Source organism: Brassica napus, chromosome C1, assembly GCF_020379485.1.
Source record: "Brassica napus cultivar Da-Ae chromosome C1, Da-Ae, whole genome shotgun sequence".
In the NCBI taxonomy this organism is placed as follows: domain Eukaryota; kingdom Viridiplantae; phylum Streptophyta; class Magnoliopsida; order Brassicales; family Brassicaceae; genus Brassica; species Brassica napus.
In genome coordinates, this window is record NC_063444.1 from 25786119 (window position 1) to 25808723 (window position 22605).

Sequence of the window (22605 nt, forward strand, 5' to 3'; positions counted from 1 at the left end):
CTTCAGCGTTGATCGACAACACTCGAAACCAAGTATTGATCGATACACATCAGGCATTAGACGACACTCACTTGCGACAGACAGAGATTGTTGCACCACTTGTGTTGATTCAGAGTGTTAATGGAGACTTGCATGACCGTGTGGGTCATTTGCGTAATGCAGCATGTCAGAAGATAGATGATCATGGAGCTGTAATCTCGAACTTGAAGTTGGGGCTAAGTATGCTGCAGCAGCTATTGATGCTGCAAATGATGAGAATGTTGTGATTGATGGACCCATAACGTTGGTTGATTACTACATACCTTTCAGTACTACGCCAACAAATATGCTATTCTTCCTCTAACTTTCAAGAGGCATGAGTTTGAGCTGAAGCTGGCATACTCCACCCTTGTGGGACAACAGCCTCATCACAGGCTCCCACACGAGCATCTTAGGGACAATTTGAAGAAGTTCGAGGATTTGGTTTCTTCTATTAAAGCCAATGTAGTCTCTTATGACTGCCTTCTATTTAAGCTCTCCAAGTACTCTCTTGCTGAAAATGCTTCTTATTGGTTTAAACAGCTACCACCAGGATCTCTTACTTCTTGGACAGCCATCCTGCGAATTTTTTTTGAAGACACTAAATCTGAAGACTTGAGAAACAGGATCTCCATGTTCACTCAAGGACCCACTGAATCATTCAAGAGATCTTTGATCAGATTCAAATACTAAAGGGATTTTCCACACCTTGCATTCGTCAGAGGTCTTGCGTTCGTCAATCAGATGGATCTTGACATAGCTAGTGAGGAAAATTTCAACACTATAAATCCGGAGGAAGCTGTGAGACTTATCAAAAAATTGGCATCCAACAATAGTACCAAAAATATTGAATACGAGAAGAAGAAGTTTGTTGAAAGTTTGGAGAAGAATCAGATGGCTGAAGTGAAAGCAAAGTTGGAAACAGTTCACATTCTTCTCAATAAAGAGGTTAGCTTCGCAAAAGGTGTAGAGGTTGATGAGACTACTAAGGAGAAAGAAGAAAAGGAAGATGTGAATTTGTTAATGGGACTTGTTTTCAGGATCAGAGGTTTGGAAATCAAGAGGGAAACAAAAACTTTAATAGTGCTGACCAGAAAAATAACTACATCAACGACCAAAATTCACAGTACCAAAAGCACTTCAACAACAATAGTGGCATCTTCAACAACAATAGTGGCATCTTCACCAAGAACTATGGAGTTTCCTCTTATCAAACTTCTGCTGCAGCAACTCAGCAAAGCAAGATGGGGCCTATGATTGACCAAGTCCTGAAGGGTCAGCAGAAAATGAGAGCAGATTTCAATGGAAAACTGGATGTTGTGTACACTGAGCTTAACAACAAATTTGAGGCTCTCAACACCCACGTGAAAAAGCTTGAAACGCAGATTATCCAACCCAAAGAAGCTGGGAAGAAACAAGAAATCCTGGTGAAAGGAAAAGGTGAAGCTGGACAGAGGCACCACGTGAATGTCATCATTGAGGATGAATTTTGGCAAGTGTTGAGGCATATGAAGCTTGGAGAGGGCGACTTTGAAGTTGAACGTTCTATGTCGTTTGGCAGTATACTCACTGGTGTTGAGCGACGACATCCCAGCATCGACTGATACCTCTTGAAGATTCTGAAAACTCTCGACAGGCATCAAGTGTATCGATTAACACCCTTCCGAACCTTCTGCAAATCGGACACACGCTGCAAATGTCAGTCGACAGTCCATGAACATCGATCAACGCCAGCTAAACTATGATTGACGTCCTCTAAAGTACGATGCACATGACTTATTATTTATCAGCAAGCTTCTAAGAGACAAATTCTGATTGGAAAGAAAAAAAAAAAGAATAAGCTAAACATCTAGAGAGAGAGAGACAATGATAAAGGAGATGGATGCCTTCACTAAAAAGGTATTAAAGATCCCCAAAGAGGAGTTTTTGAGGATGCGTTCTACATGCATATGCTTTGGATACTCTACAAGCATAGACATAAGAAAACATTATGCAGATGTTCTATCAACCAAGAAGCAAGATGAACAAAATCATAAAGTTGAAGAAGAATAATGATCAAGGAAAGTTTGTGGTTCCATGTATTGTTGTAGATCACTAATATCCAAATGTTTTGTGTGAAACTTGTTCTTCGTTGAGCGTCATACCCAGAGAAATAGCTGATTTTTTGGAGTTAAAAATAAAACAATGTCTGGACACTTTCACCTTTGTAGACTGCTCCAGATTAAGTTCAAGAGGCACTATCAAGAACTTGGAGGTAAACATTGGAGATGATATCTTCAAAGAGCTTTCATGGCTACAGTAGGAACAATTTGCGATGAAGACGAACAAGTTGTTTCTGACATTTGTTGATAAAGATGTTTTCTATGATCTTGTTCGTGTGTTCAAAGGGAGAGACACCAAGTCCTACATTGAGCTTAGTGATAATCCAGGATTTGTGGCTATTAATGGCGGTGATTAAGATCGAGATAGTAAAAACACAGAGGCAGCATTGATAGACACCCCCATTAGTGTCGGTTGATACCACAAAGATATCTGAGCAGATGAGACCTTTAATGTTAAAGTCTGCTACTTTTTTAGGGCAACCCCTCGTGGACTGCAAACGACAGTCTTGTAAACTGATGAGTACGAGATCTATAGCTATCAAAAGGGTCGTGCTAGAACAATCACTACAAGAAATATCAGCACTTGTAGCGCCGAGAATGTGCTACCATATCGTTTTCGTAGCGTTCGAAGAAAGCCGTGACAGCCGCAGCTATAATAGACTCCTTTCCTATCATAACGCTTTTCCGTGTGCTATAAATAGTAGAGATGTTATAAGTTATAACGTTGATCGTTAGCTATACGATAGCCACTTGTAACATTTAATTTGTGCTATTATGTATTTTTTCATAGCTTTTTTTTAGTATTGTAAAATATTTTATAATGACATAAATATGCTATAATTTAAAATAAAATAGTTAAATTTATTTTATTTTTTGTCAACAATCAAATTTAATTAATTAATTAAATTACTGTAAAATAAAACAAATGTGGAAATTAATTTGTAATTAAAATAAAATTTTATTTATTAATTAAACTTCAATTACAAATAAATGTAACACTAAACCAGAATTAAAAAAAAAATACACCAGAACACATTAAGTAGGGGTTATTGGTTCTAGTATTTTAATGGATTTACAAATCATCTTAGATTTAAAAATCTTTGGTAAATCCAAGATTTTAAAAATCAAACAAGTGGATTTAGGAATAATTTATCGGAGTTTCAAAATCAAAATAGGTAAATTGTTATAAATCAATAAAATGAATTCAATCGAACAAGTAACTAGATTGAATCAATAAAATAGATCAATAAAGTGGATCTAATCACTAAGCAACGAGTTATTACAATTAAGTGGGACTAGACTTTGATGTATTTTAATAATTCAAAATAGGTGAATTGTAACTAGACCTAAATAATGACCTTACTAGTTCATGAAGGAAAATATTTTGGAACAGAGAAATTGTTCGAATATACTAATTTTTGTTGCTTAGTGTTGGAAAGTGACAAGGTAACATTTAGGAAGGTCCAAAACTAGTTAATTACATACAAGAGAATATAACTCAAAACTTTGAACTATTACCGATGATTATAATAAATTGAACAAGTTGAGAATTCATCTGTTACCCAGAGAGAAAAAGGTAATGATGAACACGATAATAATATATTGACTGAATACATAGGTTTAGGGATATTGACGGGGTTAACAAACAGAAAACGTATTATGTACGTGAAAACTTGTCCAAACGTAAAGAAGTGGAAAAAAATATTACAAATCCAATCAAAATAACAAAGTTGAACTCAATATTTACTCCTTTGTATTTTTACTCTAAAAACATGGATAAATCCACTCAAATCCAATTTCAAATCAAATCCGTAAATAAATTTTTGTTTTTGAATAACACTAGATTTTGAAATTTATTTTAAAATTATAAAACCAATAACACTATATTTGAATATAGATTTTAAAATCATAAAAACAATAACACTGTATTTGGTTTGGATTTTCAAATTCATTAAAATACATAAACCAATAACACCCCTAAACCAAAAACTAATTAAAAGACATTATACCAAACCTAACTAACCAAAACCTAATTAACAAATCCTAAACCTAAACGGCCGCATATCAGCTGCGCCTCCGTCTCCGTCAACACAGCGCTCCAACATCTCCCTCCGCTGTTCATTCCGCGGCTCCACCACCACCACCACCGCTAAAACCTTTGCCATCTCCACACCACAACTGCTTCAGATCCGGCTTCTTCCTTTCTCTACAGAAGAATCAAAACACAAAACAATTAGAAAATTAACTGATGAGAACAAACAATCAAATTCAAAACAGCCGCAGCTACAAGATTTATCAACATCTCAGCAGAAAGTTATAGAATAAGTGGAAACAGAAGATTACCTGTGAGCATCTTTGCCGTGAGAACTGTGAGGCTTTTTCTTGGTTGGAGAAATGGTGCAGAGACGTACGAGAGAATAAGATAAGGAGCAAACTACTTTCGATCTACAGAGAACAGAAACGAAGAAGAGAGATGGAAAGGCTCAGTCAACAAACAATTAGAGAAATATACAAGACTTTTTAGATAAAAATAAGAGGAAGTGAGAAGAAAGACATAAAACGTTTTGGTAGAAGTGAGAAAGAGGAAGAGGCTTCTTCGTAAGGGAGAGAAGGAGGAAAAATAGATTTGGGCCATTAGATTAAATAAAATCAACGGCTTAAAATGCAATCCTTGTTATCCTCGTCATTCTCTCTCATTGGTCAAGACTTTTTTCTCTTTTCTCTTTTTGTTTTTCTTCTTCTTTATTGTACACTGTTTTTTAAATTAAATCAAGTTTACAATTTTCAGTTAAAAGTATAACTGAAAAAGATATTTAAGTTCAGAGTTTGGGTTAAAAGTTTTTATTTATAGTTTATAATTTATTTTCGTGACTAAAAGTGTAAAATGAAAATTTTATTATCATGATATAAGGTTTAATTTTCAAATTAAAGTTTGTGTTTTGGAGTTTAAATTCGAAGTATTAAATATTTGAAATTTGGATTTGAAGTTTATATTTAGTAAATTTCAGTATTAAGGTTTTTGTTTAAGAAGTTATAAATTAAGACCAAAAAGATTAGGTTTTGAATTTAAATCTAAGCCTGAAGTTATATGTCAAAAGATTGAGATTTTAAAGTTTATGTTTAGGGTTTGAATTTTAGAATATACTTGGAGTTCATTTTAAAATATATATTATAGGTTTGAGGCTTATTATATAGAATTATGGTTAAATTAAAATTTGAAAAACAAATTTATAAAGTTATAATTTTGTATAAGGAATAGATTTTAGTAGAGTAATTAGATTACTAAAGTTTTTGGTCTAATGTATAAGGTTTGGGATTTATGGTATAGAATTTGAGATTAAGTTTTGAAAATAGATTAAAATAGATTTGATATAACTAATGTTTAAAATGTTTATATATGATTAAGTATACATTAGAGGTTGATAGTTAAGTTTTGGGGTTTAGGGTTTGGGGTTAAGTTATAAAATTTAGGGTTTGCATATAAACTATTCTATAATTATATCAAAACTCTAGTTATCATTTTTATCCTTTGATTTACACTCAGACATATAAATTAAAATACAAGGTTTGGGGTTGTCTTTAAAGTTTAGAGTGTAGGGAATAGGGTTTTTAGGTTATATGTTTATTGTTTTGAATTAAGTTATAAGTTTAATGTTTTGGATTTTTTCGTCAGCTTTAATGGTTTGGATTAAGCGATACCCCCAAACCAATGAAATAATTTAGGTTTTAATTTATATTTAAATTATGTGTTTAAATATTTTTAAAAGTAACCAATTAAATAAATAAAGATGAAATTATGGTTTTGTACGTAGGGTTTGAGTTTTATGTGTAGGGTATCCGATTAAGTTTTTTGTCTTTCTTTTATTTGTCTTTATTATATTATGTTTTTTTACCGAATTCTTATAGAAATTTAATTAATATTTTGTATTGAAATTTAATTAATAGTTTTCTTGTGTTAGATTTTATAGTTAAAATTATTTTATCAAACTAAACCAAAAAAGGTTTAAAGAGTCGGGTCCCCTCTAGAGTTTTAGTTTCTATTCAATTGAAATCAATAAAACGAAGGGCAGAAGAAGAGGAAGAATAAGAGGAAGAAGAAGTGAGAGACGACAAATGTGATGAAGGCGAAGGAGCGACAGAGGAAGGCGAAGGAGCCAATTCGCCATGGATGGAGGAGTTTCGGAAAGAAGAAGAAGAAGAGTCTACGGCGACGAGATCTAGTGGCTTGACGGAATAGGGTTCCTCAGTCCGACTTTGAACTAGGCCAATCCATTCGAGTTTCTTCGATTGGAATGGATAGATCAAGTCTAAGTGAACAGCGAAGAAGAAGATAGACATAATGATTTTTCTTTTACTTCTTTGTGAAAAATAACTTACTTAGGCAAAAAATAACTTTAGTTTTTTTTGTTGGTGCGAATGTGAAATTTCAGTCAAGTGTTTTTGCCTCCAAAATGATATTCCCGCTACAAAACTGATTTCTGCGTTTTTATTTAATAAAACATTTCCGTAGCGCGAATTTAGTGCTACAATAGAATTATGATCTAATTTTGACACTTTTGGTAGCAGTTCGTGAATTCGTGCTACCACGAACTGCTACCAATACACATATTTCTTGTAGTGAATAAAGGTGAACTTATTAATGCATCAGAGGCTGCAATCTCTGATATACTCATAATGTCTTGTGATGGTAGGAAATGAGAATCACATGACACATAAGGCTCTTAGACCCTTCCAAAGGAACAACAAAACCATAAGGAACTACATTGCCTCCTCTTATCAAATTCCATCAGCAACAACTAGAAGAAGCAATAAACATGCTATGCTGGAACATATCTTTATAGGCCAGGAAAAAATGGTAGCTGATTTATGTGGAAAGCTGGATGCAACCTACATCCAGCAGAATAACAAGATCGAGTGGATAAGTAACCGTGGAAGTATGCTGGAAGTTCGTGTGTATCAGATTGGTGCTACTGTGAGGAGATAATAACAACAAAGAGCAAGAGGTGACGATGCCGCTTTGTGGGCTGTTGGTTCAAAATGACTGCAGAAGATGTTGAGACTCTTTTTCCAACAAGTTCTCATTCGCTTCAAGCCTAATTTAAAATTCCAAACGTCAAGCTAAAAACTATAAACAGACATTGAGTGGGAAGCAACCCACTATTAGGTACTTTTCGTTTTTTTTTAATTTTATAAAAAAAGACGAAGAAAACGATTCAAGTACCAGCATTGATCGGCAGCTGGCAAGTGTTGGTCGACACTACTTCACATGAGCATCAATCGGCACTTAACAGTGTCGATCGACACTCATTACCGCATGCATGTATACTCGAGTTTCCTTGTTCAATTTTTACAATTTTTATTTATTTCTTTTGCCAATTTCAGACTGTATAATATTGGAGACAATGTTGGTTAAGTTTGGAGGAGGTCTTACTGATGTTGTATTTTGTTTTGAATGTCAGTTATATTGTTTTATTGGGTCAAAACAAAGTCAGTTGAGGATGATGAAATTTTCTTGGAACTAACCACCTAAGCACTTTCTAACACCATTTTCTGAGTTATTGACTGAAGGGTGTACTGAATGTAAACACCAAAGTAGATTGCCACATTAGGTTTGAAGAAAATAATATAAAATTATTGGATTACATCTTTTACATTGTGATGTTTGGCTTTACGTTTAAATATGAAAAAATAATTATTTAGTGTCGAATCATGAGTTTTTATGTTTTTATAAATTATATTTTTGTAACTGAACTAGAATAAAACTAAAAAGTGAACTCGACTAAACTTCAAACAAAACCATATTAAACCGAACCAAACACAAACCAAACCGAATTAAAATCAAACGAACTAAAATCAAACCAAACAAAACTAATTAGAGTTAACTTTGGTTAAATTTTTATTAGACCCATATAAACCGAACCGAACCGAACCCAAGACGAATCCATAATTAAACCGAAAAATGCCCACATCTGATGTAAGCAATTTCTATGGATACTCTAGTGGTATCAGGCTTGCAATTCATTGTTTTCCCTCGGAAGCTCCATTTCTTTTGTGCTATATAAATTTTATATTAAAAAGGACACAAAGATGGGATATAAAACTAAGCGGCTCACCACGGAGCATCACCGAAGAATATGTCGGCGAACGGAACCAAAGTTTCCCAAAATCAACAAGCCCTAAAATAGGGAACCAAACTTACAAACACCAACATGAAACGTAAGATATAATCCAGATTAAAAATAACCAAACGATTAATATCAACAACAAAGACAAGAAACTCCATTTCATATTCTTTCTAGAGTTTTCGTGACATAATATGTGTAATAGAAAAATATAGGTGTATATATATATGTCTGTGTATGATAGGGAAAAATAACTTTGAATTTGTTTGGTTTTAATAGAATGTAAAATTAATTCAAAAAAAAAACTGTTTTACATCGAGTGCAACTTTTATCTGTCAAACAGTGTAAAAAAGAGGCTGATAAGAAAAAACAGTGTAAAAAAAAAATAAAACAAAACTTTCGTTTTAGCTAGCTTTTTGTGGCAAACCATTTGCCCAGACAATCTGTGTAACGTTTGTCTCCTAGTGTTGTGATAGATGACACTCTTTTTCTCACAATTTTGTCGATGTTCTTCGTGATTGTAAGAGCTGCGGTGGGTTGATATTGTTGAGATATAATTGAAGATAGCTTGAGATTGAAAGTTCTTAATCCTAATGAGATGTGGTTTACAAAATGGATTTGGAAATGAGTTGTGTTATACCTAATGAGTTTAGGATAATTAGATAGCTATATAAGGAGATACAAAGATGTTGCATAACTTGTGAGTTTAGAGAATTGTGATTGAGAGCTAAGTTTTGTGATAGTTTCCTTAAGAGAGATTAATAAGAAGTGTTGTTCTTATTGTGGGAGTTTTACAATCGTGATTCTGAGACTGTTGATTACAATATTTGGCATCAGAGCCACAAGGAACCATGAGTGATATCATAGCTACAATGGGATGTTTGAAAGAAGGTGGAAGTTCCTCGACAATCCAATGTCCCATGCTCAATGCAACCAATTACACGGTTTGTTCCATAAGAATGAAGATTTCACTTAGAGTTCACAAGGTTTGGGAAGTTATTGAGGAAGACACCACAGATAGGGAGAAAAATGATATGGCCACTACATTATTGTTTCAATCAATACCTGAAGCACTTATTCTGCAGGTAGGAGAGTTAGACACAACAAAGAAGGTTTGGGAGACCATTAAAGCTAGACACATGGGAGCGGAGAGAGTTAAAGAGGCACGACTTCAGACATTAATGGCTGAATTCGACCGTCTCAAGATGAAGAAACTGAAAATATTGATGACTTCAACGAGAAACTATTTGAAATATCATCAAAGTCAGCAGCTCTAGGACCTAACATTGAAGAACCAAAACTGGTTAGTAATTTCTTAAGAGTCTCCCTCGAAATAAATACATCCATATAGTAGCTTCTCTTGAACAAGTGTTAGATCTCAACACGACGAGCTTTGAAGATATTGTCGGCCGTTTGAAAGCATACGAAGAACGTATTGCTGAAGATGAAGAAACCACATAAGATCAATCTAAACTAATGTATGCGAATATGGTAACTCAGTCTGGCCAATCGAATAAACCCTATGGACAACAAAACCAAGATTATAATGGATATTGGAGATACAAAGGTCGTGGTGGTGGACGCTTCTATGGTCGAGGCAGAGGTAGAGGAAGATACTATGGAGGACAAGAGATACGAGATGCATCTAATATCACGTGCTATAGATGTGAAAAAGTAGGCCAATTGTTGCTTCCTGTCCAGACCGTTTACTGAAGTTACGAGAAACACAAGAAAATGGCAATAACGAGACACAGGAAGCAGACGAACTCATGATGCATGAAGTAGTCTACATGAATGAGAAGAACATGATGCCAGAGAATTTTGAGACAAATGTAGATAATGAGAACATATGATACCTTGATAACGGAGAAAGTAACCATATGACTGGAGATAAACGGTATATCTCGAAGATTGACAATACAGTCACAGGAAAGGTGAGATTCGGAGACGATTCATGTATTGATATCAAAGGGAAAAAGGTACACCATATCTTTTGTCGAAATGAATGGAGAGCTGAGGAAGATGACTGATGTTTACATTAGTCTGGACTTGAGAAGCAACATCATCAGCCTAGGCCAGGAAACAGAAGCAGGGTGTGACATCAAACTAAGAGGTGAAACACTTACAATGCACGATCAAACCGGAAAGCTGCTTGTTAATGCAAGAAGATCTCCGAATAGGTTATACAAAGTAAGAATGGGAATCAAGAATGTCACATGCTTGTTACTAACGTCAATAAGCGAGTCACATAAATGGCATGCGAGGCTTGGCCATGTCAATGCGGACACAATAAAGCTGATGATACGAAAGGAACTGGTTCAAGGAATCCCTAATGTTGATATTGAGAAGAAGATATGTGTGTCGTGTTTACTAGGCAAGCAAACGCGACAGACCTTTCCACAAGCTACCTCTTATCGAGCATATAAAGTGCTACAACTTATACATGCCGATCTATGTGGTCCCGATCACATCCAGTACACTCGCCAGGAACAAATACATCTTTGTTCTCATTGATTACCATTCTAGGTACATGTGGACGATCTTGCTCAGAGAAAAATGTGAAGCGTTCGAAAAGTTTAAGAAGTTGAAGTACTTAATCGAACAAGAAACCAAAGAGAAAATAGAAACACTCAGGACAGATAGGGGAGGAGAATTTGTCTCTCAAGATTTCAATATATTTTACGACAAGTCAGGTATACAAAGGCACCTTACTGCTCCATATACTCCACAACAAAACGAAGTGGTAGAGAGAAGAAACACTAATGGAGATGGCTAGAAGTATGTTGAAACATATGCATATGCTGAATCATCTTTGGGGTGAAGCAATACACCACGCTACATATCTTTTGAACCGGATCACAACAAGAGCACAAAAGGATAAAACACCATATGAAGCATTCCGAGCTAAGAAACCGAACATTGATCATCTGAGAATTTTTAGATGCATTGCCTATGCTAAGATAGTAAAACCTCAGTCGAGAAAAATCGATGACAGATCAAGAAAATTGGATCATCTAGGGACTGAACCGGGTTCAAAGGCGTACACCGACTACTAGATCCTCAAGCACGTAAGATAGTAGTTAGCCGGGATGTGGTGTTTGACGAAAGCAATGGTTAGAACTGGGGTCAGAGAGAAACATGGCATGTACAAGATGGAACTTTCTCGATTATAATTGGAGCCTTCGGAAATCGGGGTATACAAAGATACACAGATACTGACCAACCACTATCGACAGCCGAGAATCAACAGACTTGCGAGGCAAGTCACGAAGAAGGAGAAGATGTTAGTGGTTCTGGATCACACGAGCCTGAGGTAGAAAACGAAGAAGGTCAACTAATACCCAATCTATGGAGAAGTGAAAGGCAGAGTATAAAACCAAAGTATCTTGAAGATTATATCTTGCTAGCTAAGGAAGAAGGTGAACTACTACTACTATATTTCAACAATGAACCGAGAAACTTCAATGAAGCAAATGGATCAAAATAATGTGTTCTTGCGTGTGAGGATGAGATATACTCTATTGTTAAGAACGAAATGTGGAGTCTCGTAAAACTTCCGTATGGAGTAAAACCGATTGGGTTAAAGTGGGTCTTCAAACTAAAACGCAACGCCTATGAAACGATAAACAAGTATAAAGCACGTCTAGTTGAAAAGGGATATGTATAGAAATATGGAGTTGATTTCGACGAACTCTTTGCTCCAGTTGCAAGAATTGAAACTATACAATTACTTATTAGTCTCGCAGCAACCAACAGATGGGAGGTTCATCACTTGGACGTTAAAACGGCTTTCTTTCTCTGAGAACTCAAGGAAACCGTTTATGTAGAACAGCCAGCAGGTTTCGAGATTAAAGGAAGTGAAGCAAAAGTCTATAAGATCCATAAAGCACTATATGGACTCCGACAGGCTCCGAGAGCGTAAAACAATAAGTTGAACAGCATTCTTATGGAATTGTGGTTTACAAAATGCTCTAAAAGAACCCTATGTTTATCGTAAAATGGTGAATGGATCCCTTCTTGTTGTTTCAGTCTATGTAGATGATTTATTTGTTACGGGAACTAACAAGAAGATCATGGAAGAGTTTAAGAAAGAGTTGGCGTCAAAGTTTGATATGAGCGACCTAGGTAAACTGACGTACTACCTTGAGGTTCAAGTTGATCAGCATGAGCAGGGAATATCTTTGAGTCACGAACGATATGATTTGAAGATAATAGATGAAGCTCGGATGAAGAACTGTAACTCAATTCATATACCAATGGATTCGGGTCTGAAGTCAAAGGCTGAAGATGAAAAGGAAGTAGACGCTACCTGGTACAGAAAGAATATAGGTTTTTGCAATACCTTTTGCATACGAGACCGGATATGTCATATTGTATTGGAGTCTTAAGCAGGTACATGCAAAGTCTTCGTAATTCTCATGGGATTGCAATGAAGCAGTGTCTACGATACCTTTAAGGTACTACCACTCGACTATCATTCAACCGGTCAAGTGAAAGCATTCCAAGACTTATTGGCTACAGCGATAGTAGCCATAACGTTGACCCTGATGATGGAAGAAGCATGACTGGACACATTTTTTTTTATCTCGGAGAAAGTCTAATCACGTGGTGTTCAACAAAGCAAGAGACAGTCGCGTTGTCGTCGTGTGAGGCTGAGTTTATGGCCATAACTGAGACAGCTCGTCAAGCAATTTGGCTCAAGGATCTACTCTGTGAAGTTATGGGATTCGAGTGGAAGAAAGTTGTGATCAGAATCGACAATCAATCGGCAACTCGTTAACAAAAATGCAGTCTTTCATGGAAGAAGCAAGCATATACACACGAGATATCATTATATACGAGAATGCGTTAAGAAAGGGTTAGTAGAAGTTGAACATGTTCCAGGGACGCAACAAACGGCGGACATACTGACCAAGGCTTTAGCACAGATACATTTTAGTGAGATGCGAAGTTTTATCGGCTTACAAGATTTGAAGAAAATTGATTTCAAGTTTAAGGGGAACAATGTTGAGATAAGCTTGAAGATAGTTTAGATGGAAGTTCCCTAATTCTAATGAGATATGATTTACTAAAAGGATTAGGAAATAATGAGTTGTGTTATACCTAATGAGTTTAGGATAATTAGATAGTTATATATAACGAGATACAAAAATGTTGCATAACTTATGAGTTTATAAAATAGTGATTGAAAGCTTAAAGTTTTGTGATAATTTCCTTAAGAAGGATTAATAAGAAGTGTCGTTCTTATTGTGAGAGTTTTACAATGGTGATTCTGAGACTGTTGATTACAATAGACCTCCATGCCGACGTGCATTCCTTTCCCTCCAAACCATGTAAACAGAGACTTGAAAAGCATATACACCTTTGAATTTGTTTTGCGTCAGCTTTTTTGTTGTTGAATTTCTTTTTCAGAATTTACTTAATGAAAATCAAATTACTAAAAACTGAACAATTGATTTATAAATAGTTATAGAGTTGCAGACATTTAAGTCGAAACAGAGGAAAGACAAAGGAAGAGCTGTACGGAAACCCCATAGCGATATCGTTGAATGGCGTATTCAATCGTCGTCAACGTAGATGGTCTCCTGCTTAAACAGTCCTCCGAACACTTTCCTCACCTCTTTTTCTGGTTCCTTAAGACGCTCTTCCTTTTGTTTGGACGCAAACGCAGCTGTGGCTGGTTTCACCACGGCTTTCTTGGGTGGCAAGTTTCTAGCCTTTGCCTGTCCTCTGACAGTAGCGACCTGCACTTTCGGCGTTTCTGAAGCGTTCTGAACCGCAGTTGCAATCTGAGAACCGAGTGTATTCCAGGAGAGTCCGGATCCAATATCTTTCGCCTTGTTAAATAGACCGTCCACTGAGATTCCCACAGCTTCTGCTTTTTTCTGCGCGTCCTCAGCTAGGCTTGCAGCTTCAGCTTCTTTCTCAGAGAGCTTCAGCATTTGCTTCTCAAGCTCTTTGGCTGCTTCCGCTGCCTCTTGGGCTTTCTCAGCTGCGACTTTAGCTTCTTCCTCGGCTCTTGCCTTTGCCATCGCATCTGCGTACATTTTCCTCCTCCCGTCTTCCAGGATAACACTATCATAGTATTTTATCAAAGAAGTTGACACAAACGTTAGTTTAAGCTATAAATTATCTATAGGGAACTCATTTAAACCCAAATTTTCAATTTTTAATACCACTTTAACATATCTAACAAACAACAATGAGTACTGAATAAGTTCGTAGAATGTATGTAGTATAGCTTCTTTTACCTGAAAAGCTCATCCAATGGCCGTGACGGTGCGGATGGATCTGTAGAAACGTCGACTACCTGAAAAAGAAATACACACATAAATGAGATCTTCAAGTTTGTGAACACATGTACAGATACAAACGTTGATGGCTACACTTTTTGCCCTTGACGAGTAAGTTTCATGTGCCACACATTACCTTATTTTCTGCCACTGCTGTGTTAGCAAAAATGTCTGCAACCATCGAGGCAATCTTCAACTTTGGGACCTGTTAGCAATCAGAGCACCAAAGAAGTTCAGTGACGCTCATCAATCACAATCGTTCTATTACAAAATGATTTTGTTTCGAAGTAATGTATTCTATATCCCTTTTTAATCGCATACATTACATTACTTTGTACGCCTCAGATGAACTACTGCCACTTCCGCTGTTACTCCCTTCAGCTGAAACGACGACGTTATAAGATTTCTCCGGGGAGAAATCCTCCGTCAAGCTCGTCTTTATGAGTGTGTAAGCCACGTCAGTTTGAGCCACTTTCTCGATGAGCTCAGAGATTGACAGCGGCTGAGATTGAGCGAACAAGTTGCTGAAGAACGAAGTTATCCCGTCGAGTACGTTGTATGTTGATCCACCGATGCTCCCGTCGTAGACTATTGTCACGTGGCTTACGCCGGCGAGTTCAGCCGCTTGGACCACGACCAGGGCATCTGAGGTCGAGACTGGGGTGTCCGGTCCGTTCTCTGTCGCCCCGATGGTAACCACAACTTTGGTCGCGTTTCCAATGGCTTTGGCGATTGATTCTGCGTCTTGGAATGGCGATTCCACCGCGTTTAGCCTCTTGATCTCATCCTTTGATAGAATCTGTTGAAACGGTTCGTCAAACGAATCAAAAATCTTAAGTGCGATTGCGACCAAGAATCAAGATCATTTTGGCTTTTAGAAATTGGACATTTTATTATGAATCAAGAGGTCAGAACAAAAAGAAACCGAGACCTTGTAAGTAGCCGCGACACGAGCAAGGTCCTGAGCGGCTCCAAGATCAGGAACACCAGCTCGGACACTGAATCCTCGTTGCAAGAGCGTTTGAGCTATGCGTATACCAGCTTGTCCTGTAGCACCGGCCACAAAAACCGTACCGGGATCTTTTCTTCTGTTGTTACCAAAAGCCAAACCGGTGGAAGGGTTCGTCACGACCGGCATCAACGACTTCATGTCAGGTAACTTACCGAAATCAAACCGGAAAGGGTTTGAATCTGGTGATTTCCCGGTTTGTTTTCCCTCCGAGTCATCGCCCTTGGGTTTCCCTAGCTGAAACCCCGTCTGTTTGGCAGCCCACACGGTTAACACTGGTTTTCTCCGGTTAAACTTTGCACCCGGCGCGGTGGTTAACAGGAACGAAGTGGAGCTGGAAGCCATTAGAGGAGGTTGAAGAGTTTAGGCTTAGTTTTATTGTTCCTCAAGTAAACTATGTGGATGACGCTGTCGTAGATTAAAGATGAGACACCATGGGGGAGTGCCCAAGACTTTCGTTGTTTGTGTTTTCCACAGATGCTTCATTATCCTGAAAATGGATTTAGCGCCAATGGGATCATACCACGTCACAAACATATCTTGATGTGGCTGTGTATGAACTTTTCGCCACAGAATCTCGATCATGGGGGCCCAGAAATCAAATAATATATCGACTTTGCCACAAAATTTTCATGTAATTTCATTTGTATTAAGAAGAACTCAGATAATATTCCAAACTTAATAGTTTTTTAAACTTCTCTTAATAGTTTTCTTTGATGTAAATTTAGAAACGAAGATTAGGCTGAATGATACAAAGAATAAATCATACTAGGTGTCGTTTGGATAATGATAAAACTGATTCTAGAACTGATTTTCTTACTCATAAAATAAAAAAATTTAAAATCACTAACAAATCAAATTATAATATTATTTTTCAAACTCTCTATATGATTGACACCTACGAAAAAAAATAATTAAGTGATTTCTCATTTTATATAAAAATAAAATTTCAAAATATATTTTATAAGTTAATTTATAAACTTGTATAAATGACTTAAAACCTCTTATCTTCTATATACTAAATCACAAGTCACTTGGCCAATTATTCTACGCCACATCATGTGGCCCACATGTCTTGTGCAATACATTTTTAAAAATTAAAAAACAACAACATAAATTGATCAAAATGTATTAAACGCAAGAAATAACTTCCTCCGATTTCTATTAAATTATTATCATAAAATAAAATTAAAAATCACCTAGAATCCCTAATTTTTCTCACATTACGCCCACTATGCCACGAACTTTAAAATTGATTGCTTTTCACAAAATATTAGTCACGATGAACTCAAGTTCTTATCTACATTCATTCAGAAATTGTAAATCTCTAAATTTTCGGCAACAAAATTATTATTTTTTGGTTCCATTCATTATTTCTGTAATTGGTTTCGTTGATTATAATATTCACATTGCTGAGTCTACCGTTTGGGAACAAAGTTGACTTGCACCAAATTGAACAGGTACATATTTTGTTTTTTCGTTCTTTTTGCATCAGATTTTGTGTGTTTTATCCTGCCTCCCAATTTCCGATATGAATAATATGTATCGTGACAACAGAAGAAGTGACTATATTGAGTGATTGGGAATGTCCAAATGCATAAGCAACAACAACAGTCTCTGCAGGTAATTAATTGAAGATCCACATATTTTGAGATTTATCTTATTAGTATAATCAAGAGACAATGAAAATTTGACGATTTTACAGCTTCAAGCGAGGCCAAAATATTAGCACCTAAAGGCTAAATCTATATATAGCAAGTGGGTTACCATCAGCCTTTGAGTCTTGAAGTTAACTAGCCTGATAATTTTTCACCATATTGTTGTGATGAAGCGTTAGTGAGATTTATAACGTTCAAACTCTTCAATGCTCTTCTTAACTTGAACTTAACGTTGCTTTCTTCTTTTCTCATATATATATAAACTACATATGGTGAAAAATAAACAAAATCACATTTCAAATGCTCTCCTCTTCTTTGATGAAGAGTATTAATCTTTTGGTTTCAACATATTTGGTGTTGATTTTGTAGAAAACCAGAATAAAAGTTCACCTTGAAGCACAACTACGAAGCCCCAAAAAGCAACACAAGAAGAAGAAGAAAATACTAGAAAGCTAAGAGCAGAGCCTAAGAAACGCAGGTGGTAGTAGAAACGAGAACGACCCGGTCAAGCCATATGTTAGTTTTCCATTTTTATGTTCATAAAGTTGCATTAATTTTGTTTACATACGGATCAAAATAGGTTTTGCTTTGTTCTTAATAATATAGTTTTACCAGATTTGTAGCTTTTCTCTGAAATAAAATGGGGAAAGAATTATAGCAATGAAAAGGAAAAAAGGTAGAAGAGCACAAGAAAGAAAACTAAATATACATACATAGGAAAAGAAGACGGGGAAGACTATAAAGTTGGAGCAACTGGATTTTATGTCCTCAAGCCCAATTATTTATTTGTCCCTAAAACCATGAGAATTTAAAATGTCATGGGGAAGAATAAAACTGCGCACTTTGTCTTCTTCTAATAAGTAGATTACCAGCATGCTACCTAATTACTTATGTTCAAAATTAGCCCTGATAATAATATAATTTTTTAAGCCCCAAGCCTATGTCTGATTGGCTTGTACTCAGGCACAACCTTTCATGTATGATCTATGCTTAGTGTAGGACCATATGTAGTGATCCTTAGCATGTCCCACATTGATGGTAAGAATGTGTTTAAGCCCGGTTCTCATCAAGCAGGTTAGAGACCTTGAGTGATACATCATATGTTATGTTTCTTATTGATTAGTCTTCGCGGAGCACCATCCAGAATCCAATTGTCAGACCAAACATAAGTATTGTAACCATTCCTTACTAATTTGAGAAGCCCACACTGTAATAGTTCACGTCCAAAAAGTATGCTTCGCAAGGCCCTTACCACTCTCGAGGAAAGAACAGTTAGCAAAGTACCGGCCCTTAAAGATTCTGAAGATGAGGCTATCTGGTTCATTAAAGATTCTCCATGCTTGTTTGGCTAACAGTCCTTTATTGAAGTCCTTAATGTCTCGAAAACCCAGACCTCCATTTTTTTCGATTCACACATCTTCTTCCAAGCAACCCAATGAATTTTCCTCTTCTCTCCTGTTTCATTGAACCAAATATCAGCCATCACTTTCATAATCTTTTGACAGTGATGCTTAGTGGGGCAAAAACAAGATTTTGCGTACACTGGGAGAGCCACTGCAATCGATTTCAGGAGTACCTCATTTCCCACAAGAGGAAGCATTTTGGTATACCATCCATTCAGTCTCTTTTTAAAACATTTCTCCTATGAATGGAGGCAATTTTTTCTTAGATCCATTGAAGCACTCAGGGCGACCAAGATACATCCCTGCACCTCCTTCATTCTCTATGTTCAGGAGCTCTGCAGTGAGCTATCGCATGACTGGATCAATGTCAGCTCCAAAGGTGATTGACGATTTTTTGAAATTTATTTCCTGCCCTGAAGCGACCCCATACAAACGCAGACACCTTAAGAAGTTCGAACACACAATCAGTGATGCTCGACAAAGGAAGAAACTATCATCGGCGAAGAGAAGGTGTTGAACAAAGGGACAACGTCTAGAGAGTTTCATACCAATGATTTCGCCCATAGATTCTGCTCTATTCATGACATATACCAAAACTTCACACAATATGAACAAGAGTCAAATTCAACGCTCAGGAACAATATGACCAAAGACTTGTCCATTCATCATGACTGAATAAGTGACTGACCTCACAGATAACATTATCCAGTCCACCCATCTCTAATGAAACCCCATCTTCAGAAACAATGTCTCAAGAAAATCTCACTTTACTCTGTCATAGGCTTTGGACATGTAAGTTTAATGGTAATGTAGTCTTCTCTAGAACTCGGATTGGTCTTTAAACCGGGCATTATCTCATGCGTAATCAGAAGATTGTCAGAAATTAATCGACCAGCCACAAATGCACTATGAATCAGAGAAACTATATGTGGTAAACTTTCCTTAAGGCGAGAGCATAACACCTTTGATATGATCTTGTACGTCACATAGCATAGACTGGTCGGCCTGAGGTCAGCCATTGCAGTCGGGTTGAGAATCTTTGGTAACAACACCAACTGAGTGAAGTTCCACTCCACTGGCAGCACACCCTCCTGAAAATAATTTATGGACTTCACTGGTGATCTTCGAACCTATGACATGCCAGTATTTTTGGTAGAAATGACCAGTCATCCCATCAGCACCTGGAGAACTATCACTCTTGATTGCTTTCACTGCATGTTTTATCTCCGCCGCATACACAGATTTAATTAGTCTGTCATTCATACTAGCACTTACCTTCCTTTGTAACAATTCTGCAGCGTCAGACGGGTTAAAGGACCGAAACGATTGCGTGAAATAGTTAACAGAAATATCACCCTTGGCTTCTTCCTCAGTTATCTCCACACCCGAATCATCTAGTAATGAAGGTATTGCGTTCTCATCTTCCTTGATTCCGCCCATCCATGGAATACTTTTGTTTTCATGTCACGAACCTTCAACCATGAATTTTTACATTTCTGCTTCCAAAAGACTTCTTCCTCTATATACAGTTGAATAACTTCATCTTCATCTCAGAAATAAATCGTATATCATGTGATCTCTTCGATTCTTCTCCTTCAAGTTTCCTTCTGAGCATGTCAATCTGTTTTTCAAAGTTTTGAACTGCTCTTCTCTTCCATTAAGATAATTCCTCACGTCAAGATGATATACTTCTCGTGACTTCATTATGAGGGACTCAGGGTGTGAGTCCTAATGTTTGCGTACTATATTTGTCACCTCAGCTTCAGAGACCATCTTTATCAAACACAAACCTCCCCACTCTTCTATGTTTGCATTTCTTCATGCTGATGAAGATTGGTCTATTGTCTGAACCCAATCTCTCTAGGTATTGCAGGTGTTTTTGTGGGAATAGTCTAAACCATTTTGCATTCCAGAATGCTCTATTCAGTCTCCATTGTACCCACATGTTTTCCTTCATCCCATACACAATGTTCCCAGAGCTCGGAGTTTCCTTTATTCTACATTCATGTGCCATCATTCTAAAGTTGTAAAAGGATGCTTACGACCGGCTTGGACCACCAAGCTTCTCTCCATTCTTAATAATTTCATTGAATTCACCAATTAACCCCCATCCTTTGTTTCTGTTGAGTCCGATCGCTTTTAGTTCTGTCAAGACCAGGTTCCTTTGCTGCCTCACCGGATCCCCGTAAATGAATGTCATGTAGCTCAAATTACCCATTTTCACTTTGGTGTCAATAAAGCGATTATTTGTAGGCAGTATCTCAACCTCATGAGATTTCCTCCTAAACAAAACCAAACCTCCTCCAAAACCCACTGGGTTCACCAAGATATAGTGGTAATAACCCAATGATCTTTAAAAACCTTTCACGTGACCACTAGAGATTTTAGTGTCTAGGAGAAACAAAAAAATCCTGAAGATGTTCAAAAAAACATCTCCTCTAGGCGTCGAAATGTGAGGTTGCTCGTCAAACCCCGACATTGAGCATTGGATGGTTTCTGGTGAACCATCAAACCCGTATCTTGCCTAGAAATTTTTGAGGAAACTTCAGCCTCATCATTTCTTTTCTTTTAGTGTGTCAATCTGCCTCTTTCACAACACTCTCTGGTTGCCCAACACTTAGTGTGCCTCCTTGTTTCAACAAACCTTGAATCCTACGGGTGAATGACGCTGTCTTTCTCTTTGTAGCACGAGACTTCCCTCCAGAAGTGGAGTATTTGCCAGCCCCAATAACAAAACCACCTCTGTTTTTTCAGGAATAGAATCACCTAAACCCCCATGCCCAATACTCGGGATCGTTAATGCCACATGAGGTACCAAAGGTCGTAGTGTCTCCATCATCTCCAACCCTTTTGTACGAGAGTGGATTAACGTCTTCCACGTTTCTACCACCCCTTTCACTGTTGACTGAGTTTCTATAAACATAGGAATTTGAAGTCTTTGATCGCTCCAAGTCTTGACGCTGCTCTGCACCACGAAAGTCAAACTCTCTCCCCTAGTTCTGATTAGTTGTTTTAGCTACCATAGGCGGAAACTCCAACCGCATAAAGGAGTTTTGAGCCACATGGTCTTTTGAGAGCGAGCAAGAGCATTCTTCATACAAACCTCTCTTATATGTATTTCCTCCGGATCTGTGCAGTCCATATAGATTTCATTTGCTCAAAAACCTCTGGAGCGAACACATTCGACTGAGAGTAAAAACCTATAGTAACTGACAGCGCAATCAATGGTATCAAAGCATCCACCAAATTAGGATTATGTTGTCTATTGAGAACTGGAGTAATAGGGATTTCTGGCCTCTTATCCCTACCTTGTCACTTTGTTCCTTCCTCCTTTAAACAGAGGGCATCTTAGCTTCTCGTGCGACAGACGACAGCAGTGAAATTTTTTTGTGAACTCTCATACTCCACATCTACTATAGATTCACAGATTTTGTGTTTCGGAGTGGCGGTTGAAGATCCACGATCACAAGTGCCCGAACATATTCATGCAGCAATGGCTTTTGAAGATCATATTCAATCACATTCACATAACCCACACCACCAGCCACCGCATTAATGGTCTTCAGCGTGAAGTAGCTGACCGGGATTTTGTGTATACGGATCCGGTGTCGTTTATAGGAAGTTAGAGGGTGGATATTTCAACCATCTATCCATCACCATTCCCCAATCATCACACGTCCAAAATACGTGCTTCATGATCGTCGGAAGGTCTGTTTCTAGATCGAAGATGAACTTAAAGCTCTCATTTGTTAGCGACTTAGTGCTACTCCTCTGACTCGTTCATATATTTTCATATTTTAGGCATCATTCCCAGCATTTTCCCCATGTTCTGCACTTCCAGATTAAGATGTCGTCCAATCAGACTTTTTGAGTTTTTCTTGACGGCAATAAAATCATCCTCATCTGGTAGATTTATGGGTACGTCTAGGGATGTTAAAACGGGCTACCCGAGCCCGTTTAAGCCCTGTCCGTTTAGTGCCCTGCTCGTTTAGAACCCGTT

At 37.2% G+C, this 22605-nt stretch overlaps 1 protein-coding gene and 1 long non-coding RNA gene across 2 annotated transcripts; both read right to left on the reverse strand.

The window, feature by feature from the left end:
* Nucleotides 1-4026: 4026 nt before the first annotated feature.
* Nucleotides 4027-8400, reverse strand: LOC111202312. The gene is made up of 2 exons (XR_002655275.2): nt 4464-8400; nt 4027-4326 (listed from the first exon to the last, which is right to left on the reverse strand). It is a non-coding gene; the product is annotated as an uncharacterized LOC111202312 (long non-coding RNA).
* Nucleotides 8401-13676: 5276 nt separating this feature from the next.
* Nucleotides 13677-16026, reverse strand: LOC106373476 (protein PLASTID TRANSCRIPTIONALLY ACTIVE 16, chloroplastic-like). The gene is made up of 5 exons (XM_013813645.3): nt 15467-16026; nt 14867-15334; nt 14672-14740; nt 14494-14552; nt 13677-14317 (listed from the first exon to the last, which is right to left on the reverse strand). Exons 1-5 carry the CDS (start codon nt 15887-15889, stop codon nt 13801-13803), a joined length of 1536 nt encoding a protein of 511 aa, XP_013669099.2. The 5' UTR covers nt 15890-16026; the 3' UTR covers nt 13677-13800.
* Nucleotides 16027-22605: the final 6579 nt, after the last annotated feature.

Coding starts and splice junctions, on each gene's coding strand:
- LOC106373476 (XM_013813645.3), bottom strand. CDS start 15,889: ATGGCTTCCAGCTCCACTTCGTTCCTGTTAACCACCGCGCCGGGTGCA. Junction 14,553..14,671: donor CAGCAGTGGCAGAAAATAAG/GTAATGTGTGGC, acceptor TTTCTTTTTCAG/GTAGTCGACGTTTCTACAGA. Junction 14,318..14,493: donor CCATTGGATGAGCTTTTCAG/GTAAAAGAAGCT, acceptor ATACTATGATAG/TGTTATCCTGGAAGACGGGA.